Below are 12,699 nucleotides of genomic sequence, written 5' to 3'. Positions count from 1 at the left end.
CTGTAATATTTAATTATCTAGATTTTAGTATCAAAGTGGTCTAACCCACCACTCAAATATAGCGGTACAGTGGCACTTTGGATGTCAGACCATTCTTGAAAACAAACCCTTCTTTTTTTTCCCCAACTAGACTTTCTTTTTAAAATGTAAATGAGAACGCAGTCGAATCAGCCGTCTATGAATATGAGCCCAGCTGACTGGAACATGGCTCTTTTTATGGCTTTTTTTTGCGCTTCATCATTGTTTAAGTGAAACGTATTGGCTTCCCGTCTCATTCGACAGCGTTATTGCCCTGTGCTTCTGGGAATAATATACATTACTCACATGGCTCAGACGCAGACAGTAATGCTTATTTCCCTCATGAATATGTGCACACAAAGAGACATGAAGATAAAGAATAAAAACCTCTTCCAGGCTGAGCTCGTACGCTGCAAACAACAAGGCGGCTGCTGCACACGTGTGCTGACAGGATGCGTATTGATGACGGCGGATTAGCGCCGGAAAGGAGCAATAAATGGACAGCGGCTGTCAGGAGATGGAGATAACACGAGGGGAGGAGGAGGAGGAAATATGGGCCGACCTGGGTGATGGAGAGGCCGAGGGGAGATAGAGCGTGGAAGGAAATGTGACGGCGAGAGGGAAAAGAGGTGAAGATTGAGGGAGGAGGCGAGGAGTTGGCAGGGGAATGAATAGAGTCCTCATTGATCCAGAGACAGCGGCCATCATTCCTGCTCAGTGAACACAGCAGCAGCAACAGCAGCAGCAGCAACAGCAGCAGCAGCGGCGGCGCTACAGGGCCGGTGGGAGGACGGGGGAGGACGGTGGACATCAGAGGGGGAGGACGGTGGACATCAGAGGGGGAGGACGGTGGACATCAGAGGGGGAGGACGGTGGACATCAGAGGGGGAGGACGGCGTGTCACCCAGCAGCTCCAAACATGCACATCAGGGAGTGCAGGGAAGCAAAAAGCTGCAGTTTTTGGCTCCATTTCTGCATTTGTTTTTATTGCATGTAGCTCAAACCTTTCACTGCAGCTGAATATTATCTGAATTGCTGATTCATCTCGAAAAAGAGCTGCATGATTTATAGTTTTTTTGCTGCTTGATACAAAAAGAAACCCCTCCCAAAACAAGAAGAGCACATTTTGGGGTAACTTCATATCACATTCCCAAGTACCTACACTGTAAAATAGCTTTCAAATCTATTTTTAAGCCGTATTCTTTCACAAATGACTATTATTTTTACAGATTTTCCCCATTTCAGAATTATAGATAATAGCTAGTTTAAAAAGTATCTATCTATCTATCTATCTGTTGATATATACCTATATAGGTATATACATGCACACATTTATTCACTGTAAAAAAGTAACTATAAAAACACCAAAAAACAGGCCGAAACTCCATGTTCAAAATCTGTATTTCCACAAATGTTAATTTGTTCTTTACAGGTTTGACCATAAAATTAGACTATTTTTAGTGCATTTAAATCAGCAAAAATCTGATTACCAGTACAGTTACCATTTTTGGCCTTTTTTTGGCTCCATTTCTGCATTTTTTTATTGCATTTACATGCACTTTTAGCTCAAACATTTCACTGCAGCTGAATTTTATCTGAATTGCTTATTAATCTCAAAAAGAGTTGGATGATTTATTGTTTCAGTGTCAATATTAATTAAAAATTACAGATAGCAACTAGTCTAAACAGTATTTGTATTATATATATCTGTTAAAAGTAAAAACAACAACAACAACAAAAAAAAAAAAACGGTTAAAACTATAAATGTCCACATCCAGAATCCGTATTTCCAGGATACAACTTTTTTTTTTTGCTGCTTAATACTAAATGTTTTTAAACTGAATTTTTGAACAAATTACTATTATTTTACAGACTTCCCTGCTTTGTTATATTACAGATAATAGCCAGCTTAAAAAGTATTTGTTTATATATGTTAACAAGTCAAAACTGTAAATGTCTACATCCCAATGGTAATTTGTTCTTTATAGGGTTGCTGTAAAATTAGACTATTTTTTTTGTGTATTTATATCGGCAAAAACTTGAACTTTCTTAGGAAACCTGCCAGTTAGGTCAATGACCAAACAGCACCATCATACTAGTTAATTTACTTCTGATGAGAAAATTTGCAAATATTAGAATTTAGGTCACAAGAGACAAGACAAGCCCAGCTTTTACAGTACATCCCCAGAAAAATAACATTAATACATTTATTTAATAGACTGGCTTCATCTAACATAAGAACTCTAAAGTCAGATAAGTTCATTTGCTCTCTCGCTCTCTCTGTCTCTCCATAAAATATTATTTCTTTTGCTTCAGGACACAAATCAAGATGCTTAAATAAATCCAGCAGATGGCCAGTTTTCTTTTAGTGTGTGAGTGTTTGTATTTTAAACTCTTGTTGTATTATCGTCACACTGTGTCAAATCTGCATCTTAAAAAAAATAAATAAAAAAGAAGCTGTTAGATAAATTTAGTGGAGCAGAAATTAGAAGATTTAACTCTGAAATGAAGCAGAGTGGAAGGAGAAAGTAGCAGAACATGGTTAAAGTCTAAGTACCTCCAAATTATACTTGAGGAAATGTATTTAAATACTGAATATATTTCAAAATGTTCTTATTGACAACAGGCAAACCACACAGTTTTTTGTGGGGTTTTTTTGTTTGTTTGTTTTTTTTAATTTGGGTCAATAACGGAATCTATGTTTCTTGCTGTTCAGGTACCCAATAATAACTCCTGTTTAACTTTATATCCCCAGTACCTACGCTGTTTAAAATGTTTTTGTTTTTTTTTTTTACACATTTTTAAACTGAAAATTTTACTGTTTTTCATTGATAGTTTACTGTTATATTACAGTTTTCCCCTGTTTTGTTAAATTATAGATATTTTGTGACGTTAAGCATTTATTTATGTTAACTGTTAAAAAAATAACCAAAAAGTGTAATGTCCACATCAAAAATCTCTACTTTTAAAAAAATATATCATTTATGATTTCTATGTTTATAGCATTTGTAAAATTACACAATTTTTTACAGTAATTAAATCAGCAGAAAAATTTTTTTTTATTATTTATTGTAGACATTTGCCTTTATTTGAAAAATCAGCAAAAAAAAGCTACAGATGTTTGCCACGATATATCTATATAGGACTGAAAATGAAAAAAAGAAATAAAACTGTTATTTTACAGATATTCCATTTTGTTAAATTATTCTTCATACAGTCCAGTTACAGATTTTTACTGTATTTATGTCAGCAAAAACAATAAATTTTACACATATTTGTTATTATATATAGTACTGAGAATGGTGAGAAAAATATTGTAATAATAAAACAGTTATTTTATAGATTTTCCATTTTGTTATATTACAAATAATATCTAATAAAATTACAGAATATAGTATTAAGTTTATATGTTCACTGCAAAAAAGAAAGAAAACAATAGTCAAAATCTTTTTCAGTGTGTGACTAAAGTTAGTTTTACTGTATTTAAATAAGCAAAAATGTAATTTTACAGATATGTTCCATTCTATCTATATTGGACTGAAAATGATTTAGAAAAAAATTTATTTAAAGCGTTATTTTACAGATTTTCCATTTTGTTAAATTACAAATAATATCTAATAAAATTACGGAATAAAATATTAATTTATATGTTCACTGTAAAAGCAACAGGTCTACATAAAAAAGTAATTTTCTTTTTTTGACTGTATTAAATTACAGTTTTCATTTTGCAGTTTTATTATATTTCAATCAGCTAAAAAAAATAAAATTGTATTCTTTTAAAGAATTTAGCCATTATTTTAAAAAAAACATGTACATGAAGAATTGGAAAATTGTTTAAAAAAACAAAACAGAACAAACACAAAAAAAATAAGGATTTATTTATTTGTTTTTTGTTTTTTTTATGTTTTTTTGAATTGCAGTCCACTACTAGGTCAAAAATCATCATGTACACATTAACTGTAAAAAAAAAAAAAAAAAAAAAACATTTAAAATACACTTACACTACTTTACATTAAATGATATTCAGAAAAAGTAGTTTGATCTTTACGGTGTTGAGAAAGAAATGAAAGTTTTACTGTATTTAAATCAGCTAAAAGTATAATATTTTGCAGATATTTCACATTATTTTAACAGTTTCTTAGTACCAAAGATCACACCACATGTCAGGAGTTGTTACACTCCAGGTTACAGACTGTCATCTTAAGCATGTTTACCTTAAATTTTGGAGAAAAACAATTAAAACAACTATTGATTTTAACCCACTTCAGCTCCGCCGTGTTTGTTTTCCTGCCCTGCTAATCGCCTCTAACAGAGCACTTGTGAATACGACAACATGGGTACCAAGTTAACAGCAAGCAGCCTGTGTTTATGTTCAGGGGGAAAGTGTGAGGGAGGAACGAGGGCGAAAAGATGCAGCAGATGCCAGAGAGACGGCAGAGAATCAGGAAGTGAGAGCAGTTGTTTTTCCTCTCAGCACTGAAAAAAAAGGGAATAAAACCTCCCTCCTGTGTGCAGTGTTGTGACAGCTCAGCCTGAAGTCGACCGCTAACGCTGGAGTCTGCTGCAGATGGAGGGACGGGAGGGGAGGAAGCCGGCGAGGAGAGATGAGGTGAAAATAATCGGAAGCTACAAAAGACTGGCAGTCGGGGGAAGGAGTGCAACAAGGCAGGGCAGAATAGATGGAGACAGTGGAGACAGGAGGGATAGCGATAGAGACATTCAGACTGGTTGACTCATTCTCATGAAGTCAGATCTCGTAAGAAGCGTGCATCGAGCTGCTGACGTGCTCCAGCCGCCGGTGATGAGTAACGCCACGGTTCAGGGGCTTTGCATTTCCCTACACATGGATAGAAGTGGCCGAGCGCAGAACTCAACAACACCACCGAGTGTGTTTGTACCACGCAGTTAAGCTCCAAAATTATTCATAGCTGTGCCAAATTTGGACTTGGAGTGAATTTTTATTCAACCAATAGGTTTCCTCTGGCTGGAAATGACATAGACAAGATAGTATGTCCCTATGCTGGGAGATTTTAATGATGAGTTTTAGCTAGTTCTGCATTTTCAGTTGCATTTTTATGTGAAATAACACATCCAAAATGATTCTTACTCCTTGAAACTGGTGCAAATATTTCAGAAAATGCTAATTCTATCTCATTCTTGATGGTTCTACTACTTTCTACCATGTTCTAATCCACTATAAACTGAGAACAGCTGATGCAGTAGTTCTCTAGTCAGTTACTCGTCATGGCTAAAACCAAAGATCTCAATGAGAACCTCCAGTTTCACATTTTTGCTGCTCACAAGACATTTAAAAGCTTTAAAGTCATAGAGTGTTTTCCAGGTCCAGTGTCCACAGTTTGAAGCCTGATGAAAAAGTCCAAGGAGTTCCACACTGTGAAACATGTCAAAGGGCTGCTAGGAAGACAGATGTGAGCCCTGCACTGGAAGAATGGTAGAGGACAAGAAGAATCCAAGGATCAGCACCAAGAGCATCCTGATGAATGTGAGCAGTTCTGGTAGCAACATGTCCATCAGACACTCCATCAGACCAAGAACAAGGCTGGTCTCCATGGATCAGACCAAGGAGGACTCCACTTCTCCAAGACAGACACACTAAAGCTCAGCTGGACCTGCAGCACTTCTCTACTCACTTACTGCTCAGTTACAAGTCATGTCTGAAGGAAACGGCATCATGAGAAAAGAGGAAACATGGAGATTGTGGAGGAGAACATCAGGAAGTCTGCAGAAAAACTGCTCATTGGGCATCATTGGAGCTTCCAACAAGACAATGATGTGAAACATGGAGCCGACGTGGTGAAGAAATGGTGAAGAGAAAACAATGAGAAGATGTTGGAGCGTCCCAGCCAGAGTCCAGACCTGAATCCATCCAGAATGTGTGGAGGAACTGAAGAGCAGAGTGATGCAGAGGAAGCCTTCAAAGAGCTGGAGATGGACACTTGGAGGAACTAAATCCCAGTGGAGAGCTGCAGAAACACTGTTAGACACTAGAACTACTGGTGTGGAGGAAAATAAAGACTTTGACACTGAATACTGGCAGTAATTTTGGACATGAAAATGTGGAAAAGAACATAGAAATAGTTAAATATTCATTATTAATGTATCCAGTGTAATATTTGACCATCTTTGTCACTTGTTTATGCCATTTCCAGCCAAAAGAAACCTAAAGTTGACATGGAAATGAATAATTTTGGGCTTTGATAATTTAATTCTGTGTATAAGGCATGTTAGCTATACAAGTTTACTATAAAATCTATCTATAGCATCTACTGTATGCAGTTTTAATGTCCATGAGACACAATTTGCACTGTTTCTTGTTGAATATAGTTAAATTATTTTATGCAAACTGTAAAAACAGACTATAATAGTATATATTATTGGTGTGGGATGTCAAATTAAGGTGATGCGGCTTTAAGCATCTATGGTGAATTTAGGCCTCAGCAGATCTTCAAAAGAGGAGAAGATATCCCTCTTGTTATTTTAAGTGTGACCAATTTTGAACTGTGGGACTGATGTGAAGGAAAATGAAGATTCTGACACTGATTTTTAGTAAAAATGTGACACAAAACCAATAGAAACCATCAAAATTCCCCATTAAACACCTCTAACACAATGTCTTACTGTCTTTTGTTGCTTGTTTGTGTGATTTCCAGCCATAAGTAACCCTTTGGTCAGGTAAAAATTCACTCTAAATCAAAAGTTGGCAGAGGAATTAATAATTTTGGGCTTGTATGATTTCATTTTGGTATAAAAAGCATATTAGCTATAAGGATTTACTATCTGTCTACACCATATACTATATACAGTTGCATTGTGTTTGAGACAATTTGCCATCATCTGGTGCACATTTTTGCACTGCTTCTTATTGAATACAGTTGAATTCCTTCATACCAACTGTAAAAACAGACTATAATACTGTTTATTATTGGTGTGGGACATGAAATTAAGACGCACCTGCTGATTTTGACAATCTATCATGAATTTAGGCCTCTACAGATCTTCAAAAAAAATCTGAAAATAACCTTTTTGTTATTTCATCTGTGACCAGTTTGGAACTGATTGACTGATGTGGAGAAAAAAAAACAGCTTTTACAGTTGATTCTTGAGATTTTTTTAGTTAAAATGTGAAACAAAACCCATAGAAAACACTAAAATTCCGCATTAAACACCTCTAACGCGGTGTCTTGCTGTCTTTTGTTGCTTGTTTGTGTGATTTCCAGCCAGAAGAAACCTTTTGGTGAAATGAAACGTCACTGCAAATCACAATTTGGCATGCCTTTGAATAATTCAGGGCTCGACTGTATCGGATATGAAAAAAGTCCTTTTCCACAGAGCGCCTGGAGAGACACAGATGGCTGCGACTGTTTTGGTCTCCTGGTGGAGGCAGATGATGGTGATGATAATGTGTTCTCATTACAGGCGGCCTTGGGGCAGACACAGAGGAGCGCTTGGTGGAGCATCTCCTAAACCCGGCCCACTACAACAAGCTGATCCGTCCTGCCACGAACGGCTCCGAGCTGGTTACCGTGCAGCTGATGGTGTCGCTGGCTCAGCTCATCAGCGTGGTGAGTGAGCTCACATCTGGCTCTGAATCTCTGGGATTTAGTTTGTGCAAGACTGTTTACTGTTCCTACTGGAAGCTTAAAATGTACCTGAGCTGATTCCTTGACTCTGGAAAAAAGATTTCTGAAAGATAAACCCGTGATTTCTGCCACAAGTTTTTTCAAGATTTCAGCCGTCGAGCAGCCTTGGTGGAGTACTGCGCTCTCTGAGTGGTTTTCTTGTTATTTACTGCACATTTTTTCTTTTTTATCTGTATTTATGGTGGTGGGACCTGTACTCTTTCTGCTGTAACAACCTAATTACCCATTACTGAGAAATCATGTAGACATTACAGACGTGCATGAATTCCATTTTGCGGCATATTTTCCGACACATTATTGTTTTTTATACACAGTAAAAATAGCAACACAGCAAAGGAAATATACTACAGTACAAGTACAGGTTCTGCATGGAAAATGCCACTTAAAGTACGTAGCAGCAACATAGAGTTAAAGTACTGCAGTAAATGTCCTAGTTTGGCCCCTCTGACTGATATATTGTTATATTTGCTAAGTTAAGTAAATTAATCATGAAGCATCAGTGCATCAGAAGCTGCTGCAGGTGGAGCTACTTTCTATATTAAATTAGTTTTATAGAATGAAACTAAAGAGAAATCTCAGAGCTTTCCAGTAGCAGCAAATGAATGGAGACTAGAGGCTTCTCCACGCACAGTCGCCTAAATAGCATCTTAAAATGTCAACATATCGTGGCATCTACTGATTTGAGGCATTTCAGAGACATCTATAAGAAGTATTAGAGCTTCAGGAAACACTGAGATATGATAAAAATGACCAACATTATGCATTTTTTCTGCAAGGAGTGCAGCCAAAGCACAGCTGGAAACAAAAATTTTGCTTTCTGACAAGTCACAAATCATAACAAAACTGGAATTTGCTTCAGCTCCAGATCATCATTACGAAAACAAACGAGTGACATATTTACATAATGTGTTAGGAATTAGCAGTGTGTATGGGAACTGACCACTAAGGTAACGCTTTGTTTGTATCGTTCAATGCCAAAAGGCACAAATGCAATCAATGTAAAAAGATAGCATACAGTCCTGTAAAAAGCAGTTGTATAATGTCTTCTGCAGCTCAACAGGAGCTTTTTAAAGTCTGACAAATTAATCCTGAAGTCATCATCAGGTTTGGTTTCAGCTTTAAGACTTAAAATCTGATACAAAACTGGAACACAGAGTTTGAAAGACGTGTTTTGAAGCGTCTTCAGATTACAAATCAAGATATGTCAAACTGGCTGCATCAATTTGGTGCCGCTTGTTTAAAAACTGTCACCCACACAGAAGTGCTGCAATGAAATCACAGTTTTTATCTCAAGAAATTATAGTTTTTAATGTGTATTTCTTCTTCTTTTGCAGCACGAAAGAGAGCAAGTGATGACTACCAACGTCTGGCTAACACAGGTGAGGCTTCCAGCTGCTTTTTCTTATTTTTAACCACAAACACAGAGAAAAAAAAAACATTAAAATATGGAACAAACAAAGAGTTAAATATGCAGTTTTGGTTGTTTTTATGTTAGATTTCACAGCGCGACAGTCAGGTCAGTGCAAGTGAGTCACAAACCGTGAGGGAATTGGATGGTAGTCATAAATGTGACGGTGAAAAAAGACAAACAGAAAAAAGTCCTCCCTCCCTCCACAACATACTACACTATATGGTGATTTACATTATATAATCGAGTTCCATGGCGTTATCATACTAGCAGAGCATGATGCATGAGTTGTGGTGCAGCTACTGGAGGGGAAAGATGCATCTCTGCGTTCCATATGTTTCACTGGTTCTGTGGTGAGCAAAGTGTAAATCTGCTAATGTGCAGCAGCAGCAGCAGCTATGAAAAAGACTGCTGAAGTGTCGCACAGCAAGAGATAAAGACATCAGACATGCAATACGCCTTTTTTTTTGCGCCTGAAGCACAGAAAATTTGCTGATACTTTCTGCAGAGCCTCCATTTCAGTTGTAATTTGGGTGAAATATACCATAAATTCACCCAGTAATGATAATGCGACTGTGACTGAGTCGTGACCCTGAACCTTATGGCCGGCCCTTACAGCTGAGACCTATATAACATCGTACATCATACATCATCTATACACACTTAGAGATCACACAAAGACACAAAATGCAGCCACATATACACACCATCAACACATGCTTCCATCTGAAGGCAGGTGTTAGAACAAACTACACAGAACTGTGATCAGTTCAGACTCAGATTTACAGTATAAAACAGAATGTGTAATATTTAAATGCCAAATAATGAAAAATGTACAATATTTCCATTACTTCAAGTGGAACTGTATTGTATTTGCTTTTATATAAAATTAAATGCTAATGGTTTAGATTTAATCTATAAAAAAATACAGGCCCCACAGTAGGAATTCAATGCAACAAAAGTCATGAAGATGTTCTGTTGGATTCAAGTCAATCGATGTACTTGTGGTTTTCATTTTGTTCTTCTGTAGAAAATTTTGTGATTTAGTTCTTTGGATGGTTCTCATGCTGGAATATTCCTCTTCTTCCAGCTTCTTGTCAGCCAGTATTTTGATTTATCCTCAGACATTCATCATAAATGTCGTCTCCTCAACACGTTTTGCTCTCATGCAGCTCCATATCATCATACTTCCACCTCCGTGCTTCATTGTCAGGACTATGCATCCACTGTGGTAGTCCTGGTCAGGTTCACATCAAACATATCTTCATCTGACCAAAGAATGTTCCTCAATATTCATCTAGCTTCTTTTCATGTGCTTTAGGAAGGTTTCATCTTGTGCTTTTGCATAAAATAGGAAGCAATGATGTTTTTCTTGTCCTCCGTCCATAGAGTTTGATGTTCTAAAGTGTCCTTCACTGTTTGAGCTTCACAGAAACTCAAATTTGCATTGATAACCTCAAGTATGAAGCAGCTGCTGTTTGTTTTTCACAGCTAGATTGTGAGAGTAGTTCACTGTCTGTGGAGTCATTTTAGCAGGACGACCACTGCAGCCATGATTAGTGCTACTATGACTCCTTCTATACCTCCTGATTACTGCTGACACTGTGTTTCTACTCGCTTTTAGTTGATCTTCCTGTATCCTTTTCCATCTTTGTGAAATCTCACAATTGGATATTTCGGTTACTCTGCAAACTATTTTCCACGTGGAGCCATGAAGCAGACATAGATGTGACCCATAGGTCCAAAACTGAAAAGGTTTCTGCTGTTCACAGCTCATTTTATAACCATTTTCATACAGTTAGGCTGGTTGGAAATAACAGGTGTATTCAGTTTAGTTTCAGTTATTATAGGGGTTTTGTTGCATTGAGTTCTAATTTGGGGCTGTTTTAATTGTTGAAGGATGGAAATACTGAAATTTGTATTTAAGTGATATTCACAGTGGTGTACTCGCTGTGTATAATGTAGCTCCATTGTCGAAACAACCCTTTAAACACCCTTCTTTGTAGACATAATGTAACTGGTATTGACGTTGTGTATTTATTCACATATACACATGCTGCAAGCAGTAGCACCCGAGGAAGTCAGGATTTACGACATGTAACGGAGCGTAGAATGATCATCAGCGCTGTATGGATTCCTCGCCGCCGCTAGTAGGGGAGCCAAGGACGGCCGTCCCGAGCCAAGACAAACTGTAATGACCATAATGCATCACAGTTACTGCAGAGCGCCTAGCGGGAGCATTACAGCTGAAACCTGGTCATAGCACGAAGAGTCACACCGAGCTGCTGTTACAGGTCACAGAGGCTTCGGCGTGCCAATGTCGAACACTAAACCACAACACGGACAACAAGATAATGCCGGTCTTTTACACAAGGACACGCAGAGGGGAGGTCTGCCGATGCACTCGCACACATGGAGCAGCCTCGCCGTATGCCATTTTAATCATAGTGATGGTCTGTGGCTGGCTGTGTTTAAAAGACCATTCAGGGTCAACATGAGTGTGATGCTCTCTTTGGCTTGTAGTTGAAAGTGTGACGAAGGTGCAGAGAGGACAGACGGCACAGGATGTTCCCTGAAATTACACTTGCGGTTAAGCCCAAAATGATTCACACCCATGTAAAATTTTAATTTATAGTCCATTTTAATTTGACCAAGAGGGTTTTCCCAACTGTAAATGACAAACAGACCGTAAGACCGTGTCTTGGAGATCTTAATGATGAATTTTAGCTATTTTTACAGCATTTTTATCCAAAATTATTCCTCTTCTTCCTCAGTAAACTGTGACTCAAAGTCTTTATTTTCCTCCACATCAGTAGTTCTAGTGTCTAACAGTGTTTCTGCAGGTCTCCACTGGGATTTAGTTCCCAGTAAATATAAAAGCCCAAAATTATTCACTCCCATGTCAACTTTAAGTTTCTTTTGGCTGGAAATGGCATAAACAAGTGACAAAGATGGTCAAATATTGCATTGGATACATTAATGATGAATATTTAACTATTTCAATGTTCTTTTCCACATTTTCATGTCCAAAATTACTGCCAGTATTCAGTGTCAAAGTCTTTATTTTCCTCCACATCAGTAGTTTTAGTGTCTAACAGTGTTTCTGCAAGTCTCCACTGGGATTTAGTTCCTCCAAGTGTCCATCTCCAGCTCTTTGAAGGCTTCCTCTCCATCACTCTGCTCTTCACTTCCTCCACACATTCTGGATGGATTCAGGTCTGGACTCTGGCTGGGACGCTCCAACATCTTCTCATTGTTTTCTCTTCACCGTTTCTTCACCACGTCGGCTCCATGTTTCACATCATTGTCTTGTTGGAAGCTCCAATGCTGCCCAAGGAGCAGTTTTTCTGCAGACTGCCTGATGTTCTCCTCCACAATCTCAATCAGGGCTCACATCTGTCTTCCTAGCAGCCCTTTGACATGTTTCACAGTGTGGAACTCCTTGGACTTTTTCATCAAGCTTCAAACTGTGGACACTGGACCTTGACAACACTCTGATATGACTTTATAGACTTTAATCGTCTTGTGAGCAGAAACAATGTGAAACTATAGGTTCTCACTGAGCTCACTGGTTTCAGCCATTAATACTAACAGACTAGAAAACTAGAAGAG

General features: G+C 37.8%; 1 protein-coding gene across 1 annotated transcript in view; it reads left to right on the top strand.

Annotated features, from left to right (window-relative positions):
- Positions 1-12,699, top strand: part of chrnb2 (cholinergic receptor, nicotinic, beta 2) — a 40,683-nt gene that overhangs the window by 16,283 nt on the left and 11,701 nt on the right. The window contains exons 2-3 of the mRNA XM_023266454.3: positions 7,456-7,601; positions 9,014-9,058. Of these exons, the coding sequence (XP_023122222.1) occupies positions 7,456-7,601; positions 9,014-9,058 (191 nt within the window). The remainder of the gene's footprint in view (positions 1-7,455; positions 7,602-9,013; positions 9,059-12,699) is intronic.

Source organism: Amphiprion ocellaris, chromosome 9 (genome assembly GCF_022539595.1).
Source record: "Amphiprion ocellaris isolate individual 3 ecotype Okinawa chromosome 9, ASM2253959v1, whole genome shotgun sequence".
In the NCBI taxonomy this organism is placed as follows: domain Eukaryota; kingdom Metazoa; phylum Chordata; class Actinopteri; family Pomacentridae; genus Amphiprion; species Amphiprion ocellaris.
Note: the sequence above shows the minus strand (reverse complement) of the source record. Positions and strands in the feature narration are given on the sequence as shown.